We start from the raw sequence: 27,821 nt of genomic DNA, 5'->3' as shown, positions 1-27,821 counted from the left end.
CTCATGATCCAGGGTGGACACTGGATATTATTTGATGCAAAGCACAAGCACCAAAGAGAGAGAGAGAGAGAGAGAGAGAGAGAGAGACTGATGAGTGACTGGAGGAGAGAAGGGAGAACAGGGGAATCTTATTGTTTGCTTGTTTCTCTGTCATTAGTTTTATATTTTACCTACAGATTCATGGTATTCGATTAACTGGCAGAGAGAGAGAGAGAGAGAGAGAGAGAGAGAGAGAGAGAGAGAGGTTCCCTCATTCAAGCTCAGCCGGCACATGCATTTGGGGAGCAAAAGGCAGCATCCAAGAGAAAGGCACAACATCAGGACGTGCATAGGTAAGAGTACCCACTTCGAGCTCTGGAGCTCTTTGGAGAGGGAGAAAGAGAGAGAGAGAGAGGTAGGTGCCTACTCATGTTTCTATCTTCTGAGTGTGAAAGGGGGAGAGAGAGCCACCTGATCTAGCTTCCCTTACTGCATTGACTTAGAAATCTATCTATCATATAGCACTATGGATCAACCATTGTAGCTGCTGCCCCCTCCTACTGAACCCCTTTGCTTTTGATGCTCATGCCCTTTCTCTGTCATTGTACTAGAGCACTTAGGACACACATTCCCTAAGCAATGAGACTTCCCTGACAGCTTTTTTGTATTGCCCTTTCCCTACAGGGCTTTCTGATTCCAGAGCTTTCCCACCTTCCAGAGACATTCCTGCAGTGCCTGTTATGAGTCTTGTTGCTACACAACTCAATATGAGTAAGCTTTCTTGAGCTAGGCTTGTGATGATCATGTATTATAAATGTATCTCCGTTTGTAATGCCCGATTCTTTGTCAATGTTGAGTTTGCGATTCTCCCATTTTGTATGGATCCAGGTGTAGTTCAATAATGCAGGATCGTGTCAGAATGTCAGGATTCACGCTCTCAATCCAGAGCAACTCGGTTTTTGTTGTTGCAATCTCGCCAGTGCCCTGTGGTTTAACCTAGGTTAAACAATGCCAGGAAGAGATCAAGCAATGAATTATGCATTTGAATGCTTTGTTGGGCCCTTACCTTTGGTTTTGTTCATGAGATTAGAAGCCACTATAGGGCCCCGTTGATTCCTTCACAAAGATATTGTACTGTACATTAGTAGCAACCAACTTTCTTTTGATAAATTTTCATTATTTGTTTGTTCTTCTGCTGAGTTTCTGTATATAAGATCTGCTCCATTAGCTAAATCACACTCCTTTTGTGGTCTGCTTCGTGGCAGAATTGGCCGAAGGTCCACAATGAACAGCCTGATGGGTGACAGTGTGGCCACAGATGATGATTTAGAAACACTAACTGCTCCAAGAATCTCTGATACTTCTCAAGAAAAGATGACATCAATCTCCTCGAAGGAATTTCAGAGTGGTCAAGATAGCCCCGAAGCAGAGGAGATGAAGCAGAATGATCTCAATGGTGTATCGGGAGATCTTAGCTCACAGATTGATATTGAAATTAAAGAAATAGATCATCACAGTGTCAAGGAATCCTTTGCAAGTGATATTCAAGGTGTTGAGACACACAATGGAGTTAATCCTCAAGATAATGACTCACATGATTTGGAGTCATCAGGAGCAACAACAAATGATCATCAAAGCAAGGAAAATTTGAAAATCTCACAGCCAAAGGTGTCTGATCCAAAGGTAAAACTCAAAGTGCCTTTATCTCAGTGTAGTCAAGCTTCCAAATTGGCTGCTGCAGTCAAGAATTCATAGTTCATCTAACATACATTGAGTTTAATGCAAAGACATTCTTTTCCATTACAGAGTGTGGAATATTCTTACAAACCGTACATTTCCAGCATTTCCTTTCTGAAAGATCTGGGTCTTAGTGACTCTGTTTGGCCAAATGCAGATGCATTGCTATCTTTTGTTAAATTCTGGACTACATCATACTTAGTTCATCATTCATTCATTGAATTGACCTGTATTGCTTGTTTTCTTATACTCTTATGCTTGAGAATGCCTGCATGTAATGTGTCCTGTGAGGCCCGAATTTCAAGACAGCATTGGCATAGTTTTCCTTCCAGCTTCACTCATGTGCCGTTTTGTTGTTTTTGCTTTGAGTAGTATCTAGATTAGAGCATATCCATGCTGAAAGTCATTTTTTGAATTGGCATTTGCATGCAGGCTAGAAGCTGGAAGGTTTAAATACCTTAGCTGTCTATGTGTATGATGATAAAGTGTGCGTTACTGGATAATGTGATGTACAATGCATTGCTACTTACCTAAGTCTGATCTTAGATTTCACTGTTGAGAAGAAAAAAGAAAGCAACAACTGTCAAGGGTGTTGGAGTGTAGGCTCAGATTTGTTAGCCTTGCTTTGTTTATTTGAGGAATTGAAGACAGTTTTTAAGTCAAATAAACTGGTTTAAATGCTGAATTATCTGCATTATTCGGTGTACTTTCAGTCAAAGCAAAAACTAGGTACAAAGGCACAGGTACCAGGAGTGGCAGTTAACCAAAGAGGTGGTTTTCCCAATCAGGCCACCAAAGCTCGTCTTTCTTTGTCATCTTCTCTTTCAAAAAGTCATTCAAAAGCACTCAGCCATGTTGAAACAGATGATTGTGCCAAAAAGAAAGAGAATTGCTCTGAAAAGCATGGTGCTGAGGGTCCTACTCCACAACCAAATGCTGAGTTGCGCAGATCTCATAGTAATGGTGTTTCTCGATCTAACTTCACAGTTCCTCAGCCCTTTGCACTTGCCACTGATAAACGGGCATCCATTGGGGGCAGACCAGTAGTAGCGGAAGTACCTTCACAGCCACGTCAGACTCGCCGCTTAAGTGGATCACTGCTCAGGGAGGTTCAAGTATGTAACATGTCTGCATGTGCTTTAGTGTTGATTGTGGACAATGATTGAATTGCTGTTCTGTCCAATGCATGGCAGCTTGATCTCATTCTTTCAAATCTTGAACTGCTCTGCATGTAGTGATTTAGTTCAGTGATTATTGTTGTTTATTCTGTGGCAACATAGTTAAATAGTATGACCAGTGTATTGTATCTCAACACTAATCCAAATACGTGACAGCAGTTTATTCACATTCCATTGTGTTCAAAAGGAAGAACCACTGTTGCTAGTCCTGTTGGAGTCCAATGAATGATCGTCTAGGGGTTTATGGCAGCATACTTACGGTTTAGTTGTTTTAAACTACCATTTACCATTTTATGCCAATGCTGACTACATAATACAATGTCATTTCCACGGTTTTGTGTCTTATTTATAGTTTTAGTTTTCGCATTTTCATCATGAGTAGGATCTTACAAGTAGAGGGTCTTGGATAGTAAGCTTTACTGATTCTTTTGATGATGCATCTGTATTCTGCCACAGGGTCCCAGAAAGCTGGGTGCTAGCCTTGGTACAATCAAGCATTTGCATGAGGAGGGCACAAAGTGAGTGGCAGATTCACTCTATACTATTATCACTTTTACTTTTACACACAAGCACTTGACTTAAAGAAAACTTCCACTTCTGCTTTTGTATCTAGACATTTTAATAATTTCTGCCTAATGGTTTGAAAATAGTGGGATAAGAGGGGACTTGAGCTGAGATTAATGAGGAAGAGTGAAAGAAAGTTCTGAGACTAAGCAAAATTCTAAGCAGGAGAACTTCCAAGAACATAGATGAAATGTGTAAAGCAGGAATGATTGATCATCAAGCCTATTGACCATGGTGCAAGGTTGAATTGGTTCTTACACTTCAAAATATGGAAAACATTGTATATACTATGGTTGAATTGAGTATTGGGAAAATACAGTGATGGAGTTGGAAAAGACAGAAGTCAACCACAATGAGGTTCTTCTGAGGATACCTCCGCTGACTTTGGGAGCATACACTCCCATGTCTCCAAGTACACGAATGGTCTCTAGCCAATTTTGATGAAATGGAGTTAACGGACAGCTGGGCTCTCCTTGCATACAGGATCATTAAGTGCTGATTTTTGGAAGAGTTGCTGAAACCCGGAGTTCGCCCTTCAAGTTGCTCTTGGGTCCCTTGGGAGTCTCTACCACTAAGACAAGTTTGAAGCCCAACTCTCCAACCTCAAATCATGGGGCTTATAATCAGATCGGTACGGTTGAATGAGGCAGCCGCAGTTCCATTATTCTTGGTACTTATATGGGGCCTACATAGGGTCAGGTGGATTTAGCGGTGCCTCAGGGTGCATGTAATTGCAAATGCCTGTATGCCTTCCATCGAGCATGATCTATGCAGCTCCAGTTATGATAATGGTGTGTGATTGGAGGTTGAAGTTCAAACTCCACCATCAATTTCTCTAGGCATGGCCAATTGACATGATTATAGTCTTCTATATATCAAGTTGAATTACAACTTCCTGTCAAGAGGCTTGTGCATGATCAATATCAAGCTGCACATTAAGGAGAAATGGTGAGATATTACAGTCCTATACAAATAAGCAATGCTAATGTGGATGAAACAGTCTTGGAAGAAATTTTGCAGCCTGCCCTAATGAAAATTTTACACATTAAGGTTTCAAGTACCCAACAAGCTCTTGTTTCATGACACAGGTTCTTTTTGGGTGTTTTTGTTCCTCCACATAAGTGCGGAAAATTTAATGGGGCGGTGCTGCGTGCATCCCACCCTGGGCTCTTCCTAAATGGGAGGTGGGACAAGACATATTTCAATCTGTATTTATGCTATCTGCTTCCAACTACTTTTGTGATACTTGATCACATGGTAAGTTTTACACTTATAGCCAGTTTGCAATGATAGAATCTGAGAGAGTGAATGGCTGTTGAAAACATGCCTGAAGTAGCATGAGATATTACCCAAGAGCACAAAGGCAGACTGATTATCAATTTCATGTTGTCTCATTTTTATGAGCTAGTGAACTGATAAGATGAGTAAGGAAATTTTCAGAGCTCATGGTCCTTAAGGATGAGAGTGTGATGGACCTGGGCACCACCATATCAAAGTGGCCATCTGTTGACTGGGTCTAGGGACGGCCAATGATGGAGTGCACCAAAGATGTGGTGCGTGAACTTGGCAAGAGTGTTGGGCAGTGGGCACACATAGCCGACTGCTCCATTGCAGTCAACTGCCCGGGTTGGATTTATCAGACTGGTGGCGAAACTGATTGTACTGTCCCAGGTTCCTATTCAAGGCAACCTCTTGTTATGATTACCCTTGGCAGGTGTTCACATCTACTAGTGACTGACGATGCTGAGATTCTAGTTCATAAGTGGATGCTTCAGAGGTTTGTGGTCCAAGACTACTGGAGGCTGAGCAGCGATTTGTCTTGGACAGGGAAGCAGGCATATTCAGTGGATATGGAGTGTGGGAGTCTGTAGGATTGCAGATGGACTGAGTGGAGCAAGGATTTATGGAGTTGTGGTTTTTGGAGACTAGTGTTGTATGGAAAAAAGACTCATAAAAAGAAACTGCCTCTTGCTCACACTTAACTCACAATGATAGAGGTAAGTATTACGGAACTTGATTGCAAGAGGACAACTCTTTTTTTTTTCTTCGTAAAAGATAATTGTATTAATTAAAAATAAAGTATATTACATGGTTGCAAGGTACAGGATAGTTCTAGGCCATTGTGCATAAAATTTGAGACATCATAGTCAAAGTGTAAAGGAAGTAAAGTGACAAAAGGGGGGCAGAACAAATTACAGCATGCCAAGCAAGCAAATCTTGTCTACAAAGAATATCTGTTGACCCAATCAAGTCAAGCTGCCGATGAGGAAGTCCTTTCAAGCGGATTATATAACTTTGCACTCACGATGAAACATCAAAGATGAATGCATTCCTCATGGTCCATATATGCCGACAACCCTAGAAGCATAAAAAAGAAAAGAGCACTTTCGTATCAGCTTGTGTGGGGCCTACAAACTTGGGTGGTCCAAAGATCCAATCCTTTGGAAGCATCGATAGCCCAATCACTTGGAACTAGATGGCTGATAACAATGACCAAACCTTCCATGCCACCAGACAAGTAAGAAACCGATGGTGGGGGTTTCTACTGCCGTTGGACAAAAGAAGCAACACCCCCTAGAAATTGTCAGAGTGCAGCGATGCGGAAGCGTAGGACAAAGACTGAGAGAGAGCGAACACAGAGAGAAGAGAGAGAGAGAGAGAGAAAAGGAGACCGTGTAAACACAGAAAATTTGCGGTGTACTATGCTGTATAAGAGTGCAAAAATACAGAAGAGGGCAGAGGAAATATCTGCATATGTCTCCGACTTGATGACCTTGATCTCTGTCAGCTCGAGCACAGTTTGTCTCAGCCAACAGATCTCAAGATCAGAATCTGAAAAGATGATTGCTGGAGTGTCCAAAAAACCGACTATAAATAGCCAAAAAAAAAAGGAATTCCCAGCACCAGGTCGTTGCATTTAATGTTGCCGACTGTAGGAAAACTGGCCGATTGCACAGCCCTGCTGACGTGGCATCCTGCCTGCTGCCGTATGCTGTTGACGTGGCATCTTGCATGCTGTCGTACACTGGCCAACTGTTCGAGAAATGACACTGGCTAACACCCCCTCTCAGATCCTGGACGTGTCAAAAGACTGAGGGATCTGGAATGCGGCCAAAGGAGAGCCTGGGGAAGCGCCTTCGTGAACAAATCGGCAAGATTATTCTCCATCTTGCAATACTCCACATCAATGGTCCCATCCAGAAGCTTCTCCCAAATGAAGTGATACTGGATCTCAATGTGCTTCGTCTGGGCATGGAATACAGGATTCTGTACCAAGGCAATGCAACTTTCATTGTTGTACCACAGAAGAGTAGGACGAGTCTGGGGGTAGCCAAGGTCCTCCAACAATCTCCGAAGCCACACAACCTCACATGTGGTAGAAGACGCAGCCCGATACTCCGCCTCAGTAGAAGAAAGGGCTACCGTGGGGTGCTTCTTGCTACTCCAAGAGATAACACTTGTACCCAAGGTAAAACAGTAGCCTGTAGTAGACCGTCGATGGTCCACATTGCCAACCTAGTCCGAGTCACTCCAACCTGCAAGAACCAGATCTGAAGCATCTGTACCTGCGGGATAAGAAATCCCTAAGTCAGAGGCCCTCAAATTCCGAAGAATCCTCAGGGCAGCCTGCCAATGCACCTGTTTGGGTTCCGTCATGAACCCTGCTAAAAGACCCACAACAAAACAAAGATCAACATGAGTGTTGAGAAGCCAAATCAAGGATCCAATCAACTGACAGTAGCGTGAAGCATCCAGCACGGGAGAATCTGAGTGTGAAGTGGCCTTCCAATTTAGATCCATAGGAGTAATAATGGGCCGACAAGTCTTCATCTCAAAAGTCACCAAGAGCTCCTGAATGTACCTCTACTGAGAGATGAAAATCCCCCTCTGAGACTAATAAATCTCGTGACCCAAGAAGAAATGAAGCCGCCCCAAATCTGTCCTCTCGAATGCCTGATGTAAAGCTGTCTTGGTCTCTCGGACCTTTTGTGCATGATCCCCTGTCAAAATCAAATCATCAACATACAACACAAACAACATACGACCAACCTCACAAGTGAGCACATAAAGCTGCAGATCGGCCTTGGAGCGCCGATATTCCAACTTCGACTAAAGAAACAAGTCAATCTTCTCGTTCCATGCACGCGGAGCCTGCTTGAGGCCATACAAGGCCTTCTTCAACCTGTAAACTTTCCCATCCGAGGATCCAAAGCCAGGAGGCTGCTCAACATAGATCTCCTCCTGCAAGTCACCATCATTCAGAAAGGCCGACTTCACATCCAATTGATAGACAGGCCATCTCCTATAGCCAACCAAGGCAAGAACAGCTCGAATAGTCGCCATATGAGTAGTGGGGGCAAAATTATCATGGAAATCAATGCCTGGGCATTGAGCAAAACCTTTAGCAACAAGGCGAGCCTTGTGCTTGTCCAAAGAACCATCGCTAAGGTACTTGGTCTTGAAGACCCACTTGATACCAATCACCTTCTTGTGAGAGGGACGAGGCATAAGAGACCAAGTGCCATTTCTCTCAATAGCCTCCAACTCGGCTTCCATAGCCTTCCGCCAATGATCAGATTGCAAAGCCTCCTTCACTGAAGTGGGCTCTCAATCATGCATAATACGGGTCAGTAAACAATAGTTAGAGCAAACAAGCTCTGAAGAATGTGCTTGATTCCTCCGTGACCTTCGCGGTCCATCCTGCGGTTCCCACTCGTCAGGGACCCTTGATCCCTAAATCTCGGAGGGTGTCACGGGCCCGAGGAGGACGACGAATCTCTCCCCGTCGCTCTCCATCTGCTGAAGACTCATGAACATCCACCAGCGGAAGCTCCTTGGGGGTGGCTGTTGGAAGAGAAGATTGTGAATCCGAAGAAGAATCTCCATCAAGAGGCTCTAGCTCCAAAGAAACTGTCTCGAGAGCCCAACTCTCCCCTGGATCTCCAAGGACGGGGTGCTTCTCACCTCCCTTTGTGGCCGGTACTTCCACAAATTGCACATCTCGGCTCGTATAGACATCCCGCTTAACGGGATTAAACAAACGATAACCTTGGGATTGGGAGCTTTAGCCAACAAAAACGTATCGTTGGGAAGCTGCCTCAAGCTTATCACGCTGCGTCTTCAGAATGTGCACATAAGCGTTACACCCAAAGATCCTGAAATAAGAGACATCAGGCTTAGCCCCGAAGTAAGCCTCAAAAGGTATCACCCTGTCAACGGCCGAATTGGGAGATCGATTAAGGATGTGAACTGCGGTAGCCACTACCTCGGCCCACAGAAACTGAGGTGTCTGTCGGTGCTCCATCATGGTGTGTGCCATCTCGATTACACTTCGGTTCTTTCGCTCCAAAATGCCATTCTCTTGGGGAGTGTTGGTGTTAGCAAACTCCTTGTGAATGCCCCTATCTGCACAAAAACGAGCAAACTCATTAGACATAAATTCACTTCCCTTGTCTGAATGCAAGGTCTTCAGTCGCCGGCCAAAACGGTTCTCCTCAAAGAGAAGCCAATCCTTGAAATGAGAGAAAGCCTCCAACTTCAAAGTCAAGAAATAGGCCCAAGTCATCCTGCTGTAGTTATCTACGATCAACATGAAGTACAAGCTCCCCTTCAGGGACTCGGTCCTCATCGGGCCACAAAGATCCGTAGATACAAGCTCCATGGGTGAAGTAGACCTCCTAGAGGCTTTGTTGGGAATCGCATCCCGATGCAGTTTTCCACGAATGCAGGAGAGACATGGCTGATGGCTCACCACTATGTCCGGCAAGCCTCGAAACGATCCTCACGACGCCTTTCGAAGGTACTTGTAGTTCAAGTGGCCAAACCGAGCATGCCATAGCTCGGACTGTACCTGAGAAGTAAGAAGAAGAGAAGTAAGAGCTGAAGAAGACTTCAATTTCTAGACTCCATTCTCCTCATACCATGCAGAGAGAACCTTCCTCGATCCACGATCAAGGACTCGAACAGTATCACTGTCAAACTCCACCAAGAGGCCAAGAGCACAAATCTTATGAACCGAAAGTAAATGATACCCTAATCCTGGCACATGCAACACCTCAGAGGTGTGGGTACCACCACGTCCATCTCGAATAAGCTACATCTCACCCCGCGCAGCAATAGACATAGAAGAGCTGTTTCCAATGAGAATCTGCCCACGCGAAGGTCACAAATGGGCAACACCAACGAAAGGAGTCATGTGCCGTGAGGTACCATTGTCCACAATCCACTCTCGAACCTGGGTAGTTGTCATCGCAACATCAGAAGTTGTCGGTGGAGTCCTCAATGACTGCTAAGTGTAGAAAGGCAACTGATGAGGGTGCAGCCATCGCTCTAGAGTCCTTCGTGTCCTTCTTCTTGGTATCCTTCTTGTCTTTGTCGGGGCAATTCTTCTTCCAGTGACTGGTCTTTCCACAAATATGGCAAGTCGATTCCTTCTCCTTGTCCTTCTTGGATTTGTTGTCCTCCTTCTTCTTCTTTTGGTCCTTCCCCTTCTTCTAAGAGGCTTGACCAACCGATGCCTTCGATTTGGAAGCATTCTGTTCCTTCAATTGTTACTCCTGGTCCAAGACCATAGGAACCAACTCTTCCCACGGAAGAGTCGACTCCTGCCCTAAAGCAATAAGAGCGGAATAAAAAGTACCGAATCGTGGCGGCAATTGGGACAATAAAGTGATCGCCATGTCTTTGGAGGAAATAGGCTTCCCCGCATTTTGAACTTGCATCTGAAGTTGCCGAAGCTTGTTGAAGTGTTCCCGAAGTGAATAAGACTTATTCACGGACAAGGTCAACATCTGTACCTCCAAAGAAACCCTCTTCATCAGGATCATCCGATTGTACATTTGGTCGATCTCCAACCATATCTCTCGAGCCACTGTCAAGTGCTCGATGTGAGCTATCATGACTGTAGTGAAAGATAGAAAAAGAAAAGAACGAATCCTGGCATTCAGTTTGTCGTCCCAATGAGACTGGACCTTGGTCAACTCCACACGAGCACTAGAAGAGAGTTTGGACTCATCTAGCACCGAGGGCCAGTTGATCTCCTTCAACACAAGCTCCTTTGAATCATAAGACTCCATAATGGCGAACATCATCACCCGCCAGATGCGGTAATTGTCACCATCAAGCTTCTGATCCGATGGAAGAGCCGGTAGGACAGACACCTTCCTATCCATGATTGCTTGGAACTCCAAATCAGCTTGTGTAGACATGTTCACCTGCAATGCCTGCACAAACGCAAAAGCAGCCCCCTCTGATTGTGTAAACGCAGCTTGGTAGGGCTGTTTCAGTCTCTGCCCATACCTTCTTCACCCGCCAGAGGTGATGAAAAGGTAAAATCTGCAATGGAAGGCCTCAAACACAACGTTTCTCCCCTTTGAACAGCAATAACGTGCAGCAAATTCACTGATTAGACTCCTTTCCCGCACGCCCACGCTTGCTTCAGCCTTGATCCGATGCGCAGCCCTCCCGCTCGCCCTCGAATCCTGGAAACGCAGCCTTGTGTCGCGCTGAAATCTCCTCTTCAGATAGGTTCAGCCCTCAGTCAGTCCATCTTCATCGCTCTGATACCATGTCAGAGTGCAGCGATGCGGAAGCGTAGGACAAAGATTGAGAGTGTGTGAACACAGAGAGAAGAGAGGGAGAGAGAGAAAAGGAGACAGTGTAAACGCAGAAAATCTGCGGTGTAGTATGCTGTATAAGAGTGCACAAATACACAAGGGGGCAGAGGAAATGTCTGTATGTCTCCGACTTGATGACCTCGATCTCTGTCAGCCTGAGCACAGTCTGTCTCAGCCAACAGATCTCAAGATTAGAATCTGAAAAGATGAATGCTGGAGTGTCCAAAAAACCGACTATGTTAAATGGCACATAAAAAATCGAAGATGTTCAACCCACATACCTAGCTCATTAGACTCATACATGAGCCGACTAAATTGCTAACATCTTGTCATGAGGATATGCAATTTTGAGATGCTTTAATCTTGTTGATAACATTTGATTAAGTTATTAGCCAATTGTACAAGGTTGTTTAGCACCCCGAGGATGTAGTGGGTGTTAAAGACAAAAGTTGTGATAAGTTATGCTAGCTGGGCTTTGGGGGTCAATTGGTGTCAATTTTGACCCTAGGACAATTATTTGGCCAATAAGTGTTGGTGGTGACACTAGGGACTAGCATTAATTAAATAAATAATGCTAGTCTAAGGGTAAACAAAGGTTGGGGACTACTCAAGGTTGCAAATGACCTAACCAATTTAATTATGGATGAGCACATATTTGATTTTGGGCAAGGTCGTTAATTTTCAAGATTATTTAATTTTGAAAATCAATTAAATGGCTAGATAATGCTGAAAAATGGGTTTAGAAGATTGCCACTTGCCAAAAATGCCCATGCAAACTGAGAAAACGTTTTTTGGGGGCTTGGTCTGGGCCATTGAATTAGTTTACAGCTTGGAGAGAGAGAGAGCGTTGTTGGTCCATTTTCAGATTGGAGAATAATAATTTCCTGCAGAAGACAGCCATCTGGGGGCCTCAACAAGCAAGGGACAGCAAGGAATCGCCTTCCAGGGGCTGGCAATAGCATTGTTGATAAGACAACAATATTTTGGAGGTGTTTGGCAGTAGATGATTGCATTAAATGCAGGCTAGAGCAGGCAACAAACAGAATTTAGGGTTTTCTCACAAAGAAAATCAGATTTCTCTCTCATCTTGGCTTTCTCTCACCTTCTCCAACCCATTTTCTAGAGATCTCAACATTTCTCAGGCATTTTGAGCAGATCTCAGCTAAATTTGGTGGATAGTAGAGAGATCTTTGCTGTAAACCCTAAATTTTGGCAGAAATTAGGGTTTGACAGCCACCTTAGGACCCGTATCAATTGGTGAAGACATCGTATATCGAATTCAGCACTTGAAATTTATGTAATTGTTAGGGAACTCAGATGCCAGAAAATTCATTGTAATTTGGGGCAGCATTTGGCCAGTTTTGGAGATTCCATTCGTGCAAGTCTTGGGTGAAAGATCAAGGGGAAATCGGCTTGAATTGATTGTTGATTGTTGCTACATCAAAGAGGCTTTTTGGAAGAACAAAGGAGGAGAGAGAGTGAACACAGAGAAGAGAGAGAGAGAGAAAAGGAGACAATGTAAACGCAGAAAATGTGCAGTGTAGTATGCTGTATAAGAGTGCAGAAATATACACGGGGGCAGAGCAAATATCTGTGTGTGTCTCCGACTTGATGACCTCAATCTCCGTCAGCCCGAGCACAGTCTGTCTCAACCAACATATCTCAAGATCAGAATCTGAATAATGAATCAACAATGTGCAGGAGAACTGCTATATAAAGCAGAAAGAAAAGGCATAAAAATGACCTGGTTGATTGCATTAAATGCAGGCTACTGTAATAAAATAATGCCAAATTATTGTCCGATTGCACTGCCTGATTGCAGGCTGCCACGTGGCACTTGCGCAGACTGCTGACATGATTGCTAACGTGGCACTGTACTGCCTATTGTTGACGTGTCCTTTGCCATATGCTGTACACTGTTGAATCAAACCCTAACTGTGCAGAAACCCTAACACAGCCCAAGGGATGATTCTACCTCTAACATCCCCTTTTAGATCCTGGACAAGGCATTAGATTGAAGGATCTGGAATGCTGCCGAAGAAGAGCCTGGGGAAGCACCTTTGTGAACAAATCTGCAAGATTATCCTCCGTCTTGCAGTACTCCACATCAATAGTTGAATCCAGAAGCTTCTCCCGAATAAAGTGATATTGAATCTCAATGTGCTTAGTCCGGGCATGGAATACAGGATTCCACACCAAGGCAATGCAACTCTCATTGTCGCACCGCAAAAGAGTAGGACGAGTCTGGGGGCAGCCAAGCTCCTCCAACAATCTCCGAAGCCACAGCTCGATACTCCGCCTCAGTAGAAGAAAGGGCTATTGTGGGCTGCTTCTTGCTACTCCAAGAGATAACACTTGTACCCAAGGTAAAACAGTAGCCTGTAGTAGACCATCAGTGGTCCACATCGCCAGCCCAATCCGAGTCACTCCAACCTGCAAGAACTAGATTGGAAGTATTTATACCTGCTGGATAAGAAATCCCTAAGTCAGAGGTCCCCCTCAAATACCGAAGAATCCTCAGGGCAGCCTACCAAAGCACGTGTTTGGGTTCAGTCACGAACCCCACCAAAAAACCCACAGCAAAACAAAGGTCAACATGAGTGTTCAGAAGCCAAATCAAGGACCCAATCAACTGATGGTAGCGAGAAGCATCCGTCATGGGAGAATCTTAGTGTGAAGTGGCCTTCCAGTTCAGATCCATAGGAGTAGTAATGGGCTGACAAGTCTCCATCTCAAAAGTCACTAAGAGCTCCTGAATGTACCTCTACTGAGAGATGAAAATCCCCCCTCTGAGACTGATAAATCTCGTGACCCAAGAAGAAATTAAGAAGTCCCAAATCCATCATCTCGAATGTCTGATGTAAAGCTGTCTTGGTCTCGCGGACCTTTTGTGCATGATCCCTTGTCAGAATCAAATCATCAACATACAACACAAACAACACACGACCAACCTTGGAAGTGTGCACATAAAGCTGCGGATCGGCCTTGGAGCGCCGATATCTCAACTTCGATTGAAGAAACGAGTCAATCTTCTCGTTCCATGCACGCGGAGCCTGCTTGAGGCCATACAAGGCCTTCTTCAACCTGTAAACTTTCCCATCCGAGGATCCAAAGCCAGGAGGCTGCTCAACATAGATCTCCTCCTGCAAGTCACCATCATTCAGAAAGGCCGACTTCACATCCAATTGATAGACAGGCCATCTCCTATAGCCAACCAAGGTAAGAACAGCTCGAACAGTCGCCATACGAGTAGTGGGTCATGGAAATCAATGCCTGGGCGTTGAGGAAAACCTTTAGCAACAAGGCGAGCCTTGTGCTTGTCCAAAGAACCATCGCTAAGGTACTTGGTCTTGAAGACCCACTTGACACCAATCACCTTCTTGTGAGAGGGACGAGGCACAAGAGACCAAGTGCCATTTCTCTCAATAGCCTCCAACTCGGCTTCCATAGCCTTCCGCCAATGATCAAACTGCAAAGCCTCCTTCACTAAAGTGGACTCATGATCCTGCATAACACGGGTCAGAAAACAATAGTTGGAGCAAACAAGCTCCGTAGAATGTGCCTGGTTCCTCCGTGACCTATGTGGTCCATCCTGCGGTTCTCACTCCTTAGGGATCCCCTTGATCCATGAATCTCGGAGTTTGTCACAGGCCCAACGAGGAGGAGGCCAGACCTCTCCCCGTTATTCTCCATCTGCAGAAGACTCGGGAACATCCATCGGCGGAAGCTCCTTGGGGATGGCCGGTGGAAGTGAAGACTTTGAATCAGAAGAAGAATCTCCATCAAAAGACTCTGGCTCCAAAGGAACTATCTCGGGAGTCCAACTCTCCCTTGGATCTCCAAGAACAGGGTGCTTCCTCCCCCTTTGTGGCCGGAACTTCCACGAATCGCACATCTCGGCTTGTGTAGACATCCCGCTTGACGGGATCAAACAGACGATAACCTTGGGATTGGGAGCTGTAGCCAAGAAAAAACCTGTCGTCGGGAAGCCGCCTCGAATTTCTCACGCTGCGTCTTCGGGATGTGCACATAAGCGTCACACCCAAAGATCCTGAAATAAGAGACAGCAGGCTTAGTCCCAAAGTAAGCCTCAAAAGGTATCATCCTGTCAATGGCCTGTTGTAGTCGTGATGGGGTAGGTCGTGATGGTGATTCAATGAAGAAAGGAGGTAATATGATAAGGAGAACGGAAGACCACCCAATTCGATTCTCAATAGGGGCCCGAGATATGTTTTTTCCTCCCAGCCTTGCCTAGTTAATTGCTAGCAACTCCCATCGTGATCCGATTGCCAGCCGTCACTTCTTGGTGAGTCCTACTATTCCTGGACTCTCTTTAATTCTAGGCTCCCCTAAACCCCGTTCGGGTGCCCAAGGCCCCCGGACGGTCATCCCTTGTGCATGTTTCCCGTAATTTACCTTATTAATATAACATTTCCTTCCCCTTAAGAATCGGTTTCGTCCTCGAAAATGATACTTGGAAGGTCTAACTGTAAATTGGGAAACCTTTTTCTTAGGGTACTTACTCGCTCCCATGTTGAGTTTTCTTCTGAACAATCTTTCCACTTGACCAAACATTCTTGATAAATAATATTCCTTGTTTGTCTGTTATGAACATTTAATATTCTTTCTGGTTCATGTGGATTAGATTGGTCATCTAATAGCTTCTTAATATTATCGTTTAAGATTAAATTATCCAAATCACCCAGCTTTTTCCTTAACTTACTCACATGAAAAATTGGATGTATTTTACTACCAGTAGGTAGTTGGAGCTTGTAAGCCCGTTCTCCCACCTTTTTAAGTATTGTGAAAGGACCACAATACCTGGGTGAAAGCTTTGGACGTTGTCCCGTTTTCATGGTTTTAGTTTATTCAGGCACTTTAAGATAAACCAATTCTCCTTCTTCAAAGGAGACGTCTCTTCGGTGAGGATCTGCATAAGCTCTAGCTCGATTTTGAGCTTTCTTAATATTTTCTTGAGCAAATTTTAACATACTATTCATATCCTCCAAAAAGTCCTTGGCTGCCTAAACCTTTTCCTTATGCAGTCCTACTGCATGAGGAGCTCTGGGCTGAAACCCATACATTAACATAAATGGACTATACCCAGTGGAAGAGTACTTGGCACTATTATATGCAAACTCTGCTATCGGTAGATACTCTTTCCAATTAGTTTGCCTTTTACTTACATATGCCCTAAGCATATCTTCGAGGATTTGGTTAACCCTTTCAGTTTGCCCATCAGTTTGCAGGTGATCTGCCATACTCATGCTAAGTTTAGTGTCCAACTTCCTAAATACCGCACGCCAAAATTGACTATCAAATTTTCTATCCCTATCAGAAATTATATTTGCCGGAAGGCCATACAATCGGTATATGTTCTCTACGAACAATCTAGCCAATTTTGGTGTTTTAACATCAGTTGAAGTTGGAATGAACCTAGCCATTTTGGTTAACCTATCCACAATCACCCACACAGAGTCGTGCCCCCTCTGTGTTCTGGGTAATGCAACAATAAAATCCATGGAGATACTCTCCCATTTTCCTGAAGGAATCTCTAATGGATGGAGAAGTCCTCCCATTTTCAATCTTTCAGCTTTATTAACCTGGCATTTATTACATTTGACCACATAGTCAAGGACGTCCTTATTCATTCCAGGCCAATAGAACTGCCTTTTAATAAGACTACAAGTCTTATTAACTCCTGGATGTCCCGCGCTAGGAGTATCATGATACTCAAAGAGTATCTGGCGCCTTATTTCTTTATCTTTCGGGACACATACCCTACCCTTGTAGAGTAAATAACCATTATCAATGGTAAAATTCTTCCACTTGAATCCGGTTTGAGCAACCCCTGATGCTCCATTTCCTTGTTGAACATCCTCAGATATTCCTTCCTTAGTAGAAGCACTTTCATTTGGATCCCCATTTGTTATTGCTTCCCATATGTTGGAATATGCCGGATCAACCTGGCATTTCCCTTTTAAAGATTCAAGCAAGTCAGAAGTGAACTGAGTAAAACTCAATTCATTTATGATGGGCATTCTGCTGAGTGCATCAGCTACTATATTATACTTCCCTTTCCTATATCTTATCTCATAGTCGAACTCTTGGAGGAGTTCGGCCCATCTGGCTTTACGTCCTTGTAGATCCGGTTGGTCATTAAGCCACTTAATGCTTTCATGATCCGATAAGATCAAAAGTTTGGCACCAGACAAATGTTTTGCATGGTCTAATTTCTTGCTTTCAAAAGCAATTGGTCGACCTTCTTGTAATAAGACCGTGCCTATCACCTTATCACTGGCATTGGCTTCAACCACAAATGGTTTATTGGGATCCACAATTAATAGTACTGGAGCTGTAGCAATAGCTACCTTAAGTTTTTGAAAACTTTCATTTTGGTCTGTTTCCCAATTAAAGCTCTTTCCTTTCCCTTTAAGTTGGTCTGTCATTGTAACAGCTATTTTGGCATAATCTCGAATGAATCTGCGATAAAATCCAGTTAAACCTAGGAAGATCTGCAGCTCTTCCAGGTTCCTTGGAGATGGCCATTCAATAATTGCCCTTACTTTTTCTAGATCCATCTTGATTCCCTCTTTCGAGATAATATGTCCCAAATATTTGACCTCTTGTGCGAAGAATTCACATTTAGTTTTCTTCGTATAAAGGGAATGTATTCTTAACAGTTGGAATACCAACTATAAGTGTTCCAAATGTTCTTCTCTTGATTTACTAAAGATCAAGATATCATCCAAGAAGACTACTACAAAATGTCCTAGATAGGGCCATAACACACTATTCATCAGCTTCATAAAGGTAGCTGGTGCATTAGTGAGGCCAAAAGGCATCACCAAAAAATCATAATGCCCATATCTAGTACGAAATGCTGTCTTAGGAACATCTTGTGCCTTAATTCTTACTTGGTGATAGCCTGATCTTAAATCCATCTTTGTGAAGAATTTTGCCCCTTGTAATTGATCAAAAAGATCTTCCATTCTGGGCATAGGAAATTTATTCTTCACCGTTATTTTATTAAGTGCTCTATAATCAACACAAAGTTGCATAGAACTATCTTTTTTCTTTACTAATAAAATTGGTGAAGCGCAAGGTGAATTACTGGGTTGTATAAACCCTTTATCAAGGTAATCCTTAATTTGTCTTTCAACTTCTTAGTGCTGTGTTTCACTTAATTTATACGGTGGTTTAGAAATAGGGTGTGTATCCTTATTTGTATCAATTGGGTGATTTATATCACCCCTATCTGGTGGAAGGCCACTTGGTAAATCAGAAGGAAACACATCTTTAAATTCATCTAACAAACTACTTAATTTATTATTTACATTCAACTCACAAACATAAGAAAATTGTTGCTTTATATTACAGAAAGTAAAAGTGTTTTGTACAGGAAGAGACCATAACATATATACCTCACAAGCTTCCTTCTTTATCAGCTTCTAAACCTCAGTGGAACACAACAAAGGATTATCAGATACTTCATGTTCACCTTGAATCACAAAAGTCTTACAATCCCTTTCAAATTCCAGTGTATTATGATGATAACTACATTTTTAAGGATGGTTCCAATCCCCATAGCCACTCCCTCCGTAAAGCAATATCGGCTCTTTCCATATTCATAATTTGGAAATCAAGTTTATCTTTATATCCTTGGATCTCAATTTCCAAATTGGATACCATTGTATCCCATATTTTATTATCTTGACCTTGGATTATACGAACAACATATTGATGCCCACTCTTTTGTTGGGGAAGTTTCAATTTTTTGACAAGTGCATAATTTATGAAATTGTGGGTAGCAGAGTCATCAATCATGACTCTAACCCTCTTTCCAGCTATCAATCCATGCACTCTAACTAAATCATGTGGCCCAAAGGTAGGCTGCCACATAGAAGTTGACATACAACACCTGTGTTGTACATCCTTGTGCAAGACCTCTAAAGATTTATACCTTTCATGCCCCTTTAATTCTAGGGTCTGCACTACATGGATTTGTTTTTCTTTTCCCTTGCCCTTGTCCTTATCCTTTCCTTTGTCTTCCCTCTTTTTCCTTTGAGGGCAATTCCAAGCAACATGGTTAGGGGATAGGCAATTGAAACACAGCTTTTCTTGTTCGGTCTTATCAAAGTCATCTGGACTTAACTTTGGCCTTACATATTGTTTCTTGCCCTTAAAAAATGGCATTTTCCTTTTAAATTTGCCCACAAATTTTGAGGTTTCCAATTCCTTAGACTTGGGCTCCGTATCAGTGAGACTAATGAGTGTACTTGGACGCGTACTATCTTCATTGATTAATGCAAATTTAATTGCCTCTTCCAGCGTCTCAGGTGAACTCCTTTTTACTTCCGTTTTACAGGCCTTATCTAGTCCCCTAATGAATCCTCTTGTCTTTTGAAATTCATCTATTCCTTCCAATTTGAGGATTATCTCACGATATTGCTCCAAATATGTCAGCAGGGGTCTTCTCTTTTGTCTGACATAATCCCAATCTTCCCAATTTCTTTCCATTTCATTTTCAGGAAGGAATTCTTTCAAAAAGACGGATTCAAATTGAGCCCAAGTTTCAGGTATTTTATTTGCCTCCTTTAAAGTTCGCCACCATTTATACGCCTTTGGCCCCAAAGTTAAACTGTCCTCCAACGCTTGGAGATGTGGTGGAGTATTTTTAAGTTTGTGTAAATCTTCCCATTTTTGGAGAAAATTAAAGATAGTGTCTTTATTTCTATCTTTTTCCTCCCCGTGAAACTGAGGGGGTTTCATATCTTTTAGAACTGGATTATCCCTCAACTTATGGTGGGGTTCCATAGGATCTCGCATAGTCACATCTAAATCTTTCGATGAAGATGGGATATTCGAGGTTTCTATCTTATTTTTATCCCTTTTTAGTAATAAAGTTAATTGAGATTTTATTTCAGTGAGTATTTGAGTTAAAAATTCCATTTGAACCCCCTGTGCCTGCACACGAGCAGTTAGATCATCAAATTGTTCTCGTGTGGCAAAGAATTCTTCCCACTGTTCTTCTTGCATCTCTGTTTTATGGGGATCTACCATAGGCTGGTCCCCAGAACTAGAACCTTCCATTACTCCCTTTTTTCCTTTTTCTGCCATTAATACACTGGAATTGGAAAGCAAAGATAAGAAATTTGCGTACGAAGTAAAGTACTTCCCTAGTTATAATGACAGGGCAACTGTTGCTGGTTTTATTGGTAAGCTTGAAGAGTGAGGGATAATTTATCTTTCCAAACTAAGCCAAGCACGCTGGAAATGAAGCTTATTGGCAGAAACGGCTAGTAAGGAGCGGGACTAAATATCCCCCTTCTTAATGGTCACGTGAACCATCAGTACGTCTTCTATGTATGAAACAGGTCTGACTGACTTCATTCGACTGGTGACGGGTTTGACTGCCGTTGTATTACTGTTTTCCAAAACAGTCGCGTATGATGTGTGGCATGTGGAGTACCGTCTCACGCTATATGTCTCCCTGCGGCCAGTTATAACGGATGACGGGTGATGTGTCCGTCAAGTTGCCTGACCCTCGCCTTAGTCGCCTGACTCTCACGCCTTAGTCACCTGACTCTCACGCCTTAAGATGCCAAAAAAAACTTCGTGAATAACTGACGAAATCAGGACCCGCTGGCTAAAACAAAGATCCAACAGCTCCAGCAGGATGCGATGGCGGCTCTGATACCAATGTTGTAGTTGTGATGGGGTAGGTCGTGATGGTGATTCAATGAAGAAAGGAGGTAATATGATGAGGAGAACGGAAGACCACCCAGTCCGATTCTCAATAGGGGCCCAAGATACGTTTTTTCCTCCCAGCCTTGCCTAGTTAATTACTAGCAACTCCCATCGTGATCCAATTGCCAGCCGTCACTTCTTGGTGAGTCCTACTATTCTTGGACTCTCTTTAATTCCACAAATATGGCAAGTCGATTCCTTCTCCTTGTCTTTCTTGGATTTGTTGTCCTCCTCCTCCTTCTTCTGGTCCTTCCTCTTCTTCTGAGAGGCTTGACCAACCAATGCCTCCGATTTGGAAGTGTTCTGTTTCTTCAATTGTTACTCCTGGTCCAAGACCATAGGAACCAACTCTTCCCACGGAAGAGTCGACTCCTGCCCTAAAGCAATAAGAGCGGAATAAAAAGTACCGAATCGTGGCGGCAATTGGGACAATAAAGTGATCGCCATGTCTTTGGAGGAAATAGGCTTTCCTGCATTTTGAACTTGCATCTGAAGTTGCCGAAGCTTGTTGATGTGTTCCCGAAGCGAAGAAGACTTATTCACGGACAAGGTCCACATCTGCACCTCCAAAGAAACCCTCTTCATCAGGATCATCCGATTGTACATTTGGTTGAGCTCCAACCATATCTCTCGAGCCACCGTCAAGTGCTCGATGTGAGCTATCACGGCTGTAGTGAAAGATAGAAAAAGAAAAGAACGAATCCTGGCATTCAGTTTGTCGTCCCAATGAGACTGGGCCTTGGTCAACTCCGCACGAGCATTGGAAGAGAGTTTGGACTCATCTAGCACCGAGGGCCGGTTGATCTCCTTGAACACAAGCTCCTTTGAATCATAAGACTCCAGAATGGCCAACATCATCACCCGCCAGATGCGGTAATTGTCACCATCAAGCTTCTGATCCGATGGAAGAGCCGGTAGGACAGACACCTTCTTGTCCACGATCGCTTGGAACTCCAAATCAGCCTTTGTAGACATGTTCACCTGCAGTGCTTGCACAAACGCAAAAGCAGCTCCCTTTGAGTGTGTAAACACAGCTTGGTAGGGCTGTTTCCGTCTCTGTCCATACCTTCTTCACCCGCCGGAGGCGATGAAAAGGTAAAATCTACAATGGAAGGCCTCAAACACAGCCTTGCTCCCCTTCGAACAGCAATAACCTGCAGAAAATTCACCGATTAGACTCCTTTCTTGCACGCCCACGCTCGTTGCAGCCTTGATCCGATGCGCAGCCCTCCCGCTTGCTCTTGAATCTTGGAAACACAGCCTTGTGTCACGTTGAAATCTCCTCTTCAGATAGTTTCAGCCCTCAATTAGTCCATCTTCACCCCTCTGATACCATGTAAGAGTGCAGTGATGCGGAAGCGTAAGACAAAGGCTGAAAGAGAGTGAACATAGAGAGAAGAGAGAGAGAGAAAATGAGACAATGTAAACACAAAAAATCTGCAGTGTAGTATGCTGTATAAGAGTGCAGAAATATACACGGGGGCAGAGGAAATATCTGCGTGTGTCTCTAACTTGATGACCTTGATCTCCGTCAGCCTGAGCACAGTCTGTCTCAGCCAACAGATCTCAAGATCAAAATCTGAATAATGAATCAACAATGTGCTGGAGCACTGCTATATAAAGCAGAAAGAAAAGGCATAAAAATAACCAGGTCGGCTGTATTTAACTTCAATAAAATAATGCCAAATTACTGTCCGACTGCACTGCCCGACTGCAGGCTGCCATGTGGCCCCTGTGCAGACTGCTGACATGGCTGCTGATGTGGCACTGTACTGCCTGTTGTTGACGTGTCCTCTGCCGTATGCTGTACATTGTTGAATCAAATCCTAACTGTGCAGAAACTCTAACACAGTCTGTCCAGGGGATGACTCTACCTCTAACAGAGGTAATTAGCCTAAATTGATGATTGATTGTTGCTACAGCAAAGAGGCTTTTTGGAACAGCAAAGGAGATTGTGAATCTTAGCTTGTACTCATTCCATTAGCAATCAAGTTAAAGAAATACTAAAATGAGCTCTTGTTTTGGGACCAACAAGGTATCCAATGTCTAAGATTATCAAGGTAATTTGTGCATTTCAAGTTATATTCATTTGCTAATTGCTGTAGTTACGTGCTTAATCAAGAAATTACAGCCCTTTCCATGAAGGAAGGCTGGTTTCACACCCTCTCTCAGATCATGGTGATCTAATACAATACAATGATATAATAATAATGATTCATCGTAATCTATACAACAAAGACTACCAGAATAGGACCATGGATATCCAAGATGTGGGCGATCAAGCCACCACCAAGGTGCCTTGGAGAGAACTGTATCTCGATGTTGATCATACCGGCTCCTGAAAATAGAAAAGAACCATGACATCTCTATATGTTTGTTAACAATGCATTATACCTTGCAGTAGCATACATGATTATCTTGTCAAAAATGCATTTGAGAATATGCAAACATGGATTCCGTGCCTTGGGCCAAGATTGCCAAAGTGTCTCCTCATGTGAGCTCGAAGTAGGAGCCAATCCTGCTCTTTGTCAAGTAACAGTCCATCATGAACATAGAAGACAATCCTAGCTGTTGGATTTCAAAACTTGCCAGACTTTAGTTGATGTGTTAGGGAAGTCTCTCTCTAGAATATTTGCACCTACATACCTATATAGAGGAGGCTTACCTGCCCCATCTCACCACCCTCTCACTCTCTCTTTGGTACTAAGAGTTGGGAGGGATGATTGCATCACTTGTATTGGAAAGCAAGAGAACAAGGGGTTGCTAAGCCCTTCTCGTGATATGAAGAAAATGGCCCCTTCCGAGCCTTGGCCTTGGCTAGGAGGATTTGAGGTGGAGTTGTCGGAGGCGAATGACTCGTCGAAGGATTCTGTATCCTATTGCTTCTGCTTTTGCTTCTTCCTCCTCGAAGCCGCTAACTCTTTGCAATCCTTTTGTAAATGTCCCTTCTTACCACTATGATAATATCGGGCCTATGTGTCATCCCTCTCTAACACAGTAAATGCCTCAGTGGAGCCACCATACTGAGATGGAAGCCTCCCTTGTAACTACAAAGATGCCTCATGCTCAAGTAGCATGGAGGATATATGGATAAAGCTCACTAGCTCTGTTGACATATGGGCTCGCAAAGCATTGATGACTCGATTAAACTTCGAAGGGAGCTTGTAAAGCATAGTCTCCACAAGATGAGTATCGAGAAGGGCGGATTGCATGTGACGGAGATAATCTTGTACTTTGGTAACTTGAAGCAAGACCGAATAGCATCATTTGTTGTTGTCCATAGAGGGAAATAGTACACATAGTCAATGGAGCGTACAATATATGAAGCTTTGCCCATATCACTGAAGTTGTTTTGTAGGATGTGACCACTGATTCTCGAAAGAACCTCTGTAGAGATACATCAAAGAAGAGTAGAATAGGTACGGGCATCATCGGAATCCCATGTAAGCATAGCTTCTTCGTAGTTGTGGTGGTCCCAATCAACAAGATGAGTAGGAGGCTAAGGATGCTTAAGTGCTCAAGAAATAACATACCATAACCACTTCTTGCACAAACCATGCTTTCATAACAGCACTCCATGTTAGATAGTCGGGGCCATGAAGTTTGTAATCAAAAGAACTGTAGGGGCAGTCATTTGGAGAGGATAGAAAGAGAAGATAAAGGAAAGAAGAGGACTAGAGAAAGATTACAGCCAAAACATGGCACAGATTGTAGTAAACGTTTTTTCCACTTGCATGGGCAAGTTTTGCCAAGTGGCAACCTTCTAATCCCATTTTCTAGCATTATCTAGCTTATTAAATTAACTTTTCGAACATTAGTTTTGAAAATTAATTTAATAACTATTCTACTGCACAAAATAAAATTCCACCAACCAATAATCAGATTAGCTAGGCCAATTTGTTTTCCAAGTATCCCTAAGTAGTTATTAGCTCTTCGATCGGCAATATTAATTAATTAATGATTAGTCTCCAACTTCACCACCGATATTAGTGGCCAATGAATTGGTCTAGGTCCAAATTGGACATGTCACATTGGGTACCACCTAGTACATGTTAGGCATAACTTAATACAACTTTTGCTTTTGGCATCAACTAATATTTGAGGGTGTTGGTCTCACTTTGTGAAATAATTGACTTGTACTTCACATGTGCAAGTCACATTTGCACATTTCATTAACTTTTAATCAAATGCTAAGCAAAGCAATAAAATTTGACGTCCTCGGGAGACAAAACCTCCATCTCATTATTGAAACTGCGGAAATCTATCTAAAGTGCTTCAAAAAATGAAGCATGGAAGAAGAAAGGCTAATTACCTTTCCTGTCAAAAAGGTGTGGTAGGTTGGTGGTCACTTGGAAATGAAGAATCTCTGTACTGATTGTGGGACTTGTAGACTGACTGAAACTTCGGCTCAGTCTTGATTTACAGCTCAAAATCTCTTTGAGTCTGTAATACTTCATCTCATCAACCTTGGAAGTAACTCCTTTGGGATGATATAGTAGTCCTCCATAAGCCCTAATATATCAGCTTTGGCTGTCTAGAACATGCAAGAACTAAGTCTCCTATGTGGCTCTTAAACTCTGGCCTAATGGCATTGTTTAGCCCTTTTTGACCATGTAGAGGATTTTAGTTATCATCACTGAAAGTGTTGCCACCTCACAAAAAAGGTCTGTAATAGAGGATTCGTTGCCTACGACTCAAAACTAGGGCTACTGCTGTTTGAAGAACATATATGTTGAAGAGTTGAGTGGTGATTCTTGTTACATTCCCTCTTGTTTGATTCTTGTAATAGCTTGAAACAAAATGAGTCAATCCTCTTTAAAAATTGCATTCTGTGTGCGTGTCTGGGAATATGCTTCTGTGGCACAACTTATTACTTTTAACTTTGTTGAATTAAAATCATATTTATTCTTTTGCAGGTCTTTAGAGGAGCCCAGCACCAAAGCTGATATATCAGGAGACCTGAAGGCTGATGATGATGATGCACACTCTGTATCTTCAGTGTACTTTTCTGCTAACATAATTTTGCATTTCGTGATTTGTTTATGACTTGTTGCTTGTAACTCATTTGATTATTTGAAATTGTTCAGGGGATCGAGAGCCAAGTCATCTATTAATGGGGTTGCCAATGGTTTTAGCTTCAAATGTGATGAACGTGCTGAAAAGAGAAAACAGGTTTGCACCTTGTGCCATGCTTTAAGGTAGACCTTTGGTAGAGGAAGCTATAAGGTGATTAACTGTCTTGCCTTCTGTGTGAAATAGTTCTATACAAAGCTGGAAGAATTGCAAATTGCAAAGGAGCAAGAGAAAAACCAGATTCAAGCAAAAACCAAGGTTTGAAGTTTCTAAGAATTTTAACATATTTCGTAGATGTCGCTTCTCTCATCCAGATAAGGAAAAATATGTATGTGTATGTCTCAATGGTTTGTGTAGGAAGAGATGGAGGCAGAAATAAAACAGTTAAGGAAAAGTTTAAATTTCAAGGCGACACCTATGCCTGCATTCTATCGAGATGGTGCCCCTCCAAAAGTAGAACTTAAGAAGGTGTCGTTATTTGGTGTGATTTTCCTTCATTTAGCTATATTTGGATAAAATTAATATGGTGCTTTACCATTCACAAAGTGATGCCTTGAAGCATTCCGATGAACTCTCTGTTCTGCAGATACCCACAACAAGGGCCAAATCACCTAAACTAGGGAGGCGGTCTAGTTCTGTAGGATTGGCTTCTGAAAATTCTGAAGAAAAGGCATCGAGCAAGAGCAGCCTAGAAATATCTAAGCGCAATGCAAGGAGATCTTTGTCAAAATTGATACCTTCTGAGAAGCCACAAAAGGAGGTACATGAGTCTGTTGAGCAGTCAGAAAATGGACTGGCAACAACTGACTCAACTTTGAGTCCTAGAGAACTTTCAGAGGGAATCAGAGCAAGAGAGAGTTCTGAAGATCCTTTGCCGATAAACAATGCAAACAATTCATCTTCTACTTGTTTAGCTGATGGTACTACAGATGCAGTTGATGAAGTTAGGATGACTGAACAATCACAAAATGGTGCAGTAGAGTCACTTGAGAACACTGTGTGTATGACAGAGACTACTGAGGAAAATGAAGACACAAGCCATACTGATAATGTTGCTCCTCCGGAGTCAGAGTTGGCAGCTGAGTTCACATCTACAGGTGTCACAAATGAAGGTGGAGCTAAACGCAATGGATCACCTGACAGCAAGGATGAGACTGCCAGCGAGAAGGTGTCAGCTGACAGCATAGATGCAGAAAAGCAGCTTCTGGGCCAATCTAAATCTAGTTCTACTGAGCCTACAGGTGGAACCAAACCAAAGGGTGGAAAACCTGCTCAAATTGCACCAAAAGAAGAGAACCAGGATGGCAAGGCAAACAAGATTATCAAAAAGGACAGAACCAAAAGTTCAACACCATCACTTCGTCCCAAGAAGGCAGATATAGGGAGCCAGTCACTGAAACGCACCTTGAAGAGTGACCATAAAATCTCTCCTGTTGTTGCAGATGTAACAGTGCAGTCCTGAAGTATCAGTGAAAAGCTCTATTTATGGCTTGGTGTATTGAGGTGTTTTCATAGTGGTTTGACCGTGTGGTTTTGATATCAATAGGTCTATTTCAGCTCTGAGCTGAAGGATGCTTGACCATCTTTGCTGGCTATTCATATGAAAGCAAGATACAGCTATGGCAGATCTTATTGATGCATACTGCGGTCCTGTGTATGCAGATCTTCACCAGATATATTAGACTTGCAATCTGCTTCTGTGCTATCGAAAATAATATGTGGCTTGGCTCCCTGTTGATGCTTTGCGCTCTAAAGATGATAAGCGGTGATGGCTGTGCCATTCAGATGATGAAGAGAAAGTTCAAAGGGTGTCCATCCCACTTCTTGGACTCTCTAATGACTAATTTTGTTTGCCCTATCACAGTTAGTTCATAGATTGAATTTTTATCAGAGGATGGATGTCTGCACTCCTTGTTATATCAAA

At 43.0% G+C, this 27,821-nt stretch overlaps 1 protein-coding gene across 6 annotated transcripts; it reads left to right on the top strand.

Annotated features, from left to right (window-relative positions):
- LOC148017680 (uncharacterized) lies at window positions 1-27,821 on the top strand. 6 transcript variants are annotated; one of them, XM_087663408.1, is made up of 10 exons: window positions 1-332; window positions 664-750; window positions 1,245-1,662; window positions 2,430-2,831; window positions 3,351-3,412; window positions 25,741-25,824; window positions 25,912-25,996; window positions 26,084-26,155; window positions 26,255-26,365; window positions 26,484-27,821. In XM_087663408.1, exons 3-10 carry the CDS (start codon window positions 1,264-1,266, stop codon window positions 27,357-27,359), a joined length of 2,091 nt encoding a protein of 696 aa, XP_087519534.1. In that variant the 5' UTR covers window positions 1-332; window positions 664-750; window positions 1,245-1,263; the 3' UTR covers window positions 27,360-27,821. The 6 variants fall into 6 exon arrangements, with proteins under 6 accessions (XP_087519534.1, XP_087519535.1, XP_087519536.1 ...); XM_087663409.1 differs by having other exon boundaries at window positions 1-394; XM_087663410.1 differs by lacking the exon at window positions 664-750.

Source organism: Lygodium microphyllum, chromosome 22 (assembly GCF_053477565.2).
Source record: "Lygodium microphyllum isolate KBCC chromosome 22, Lygodium_microphyllum_v1.1.10, whole genome shotgun sequence".
Taxonomy (NCBI): domain Eukaryota; kingdom Viridiplantae; phylum Streptophyta; class Polypodiopsida; order Schizaeales; family Lygodiaceae; genus Lygodium; species Lygodium microphyllum.
Note: the sequence above shows the minus strand (reverse complement) of the source record. Positions and strands in the feature narration are given on the sequence as shown.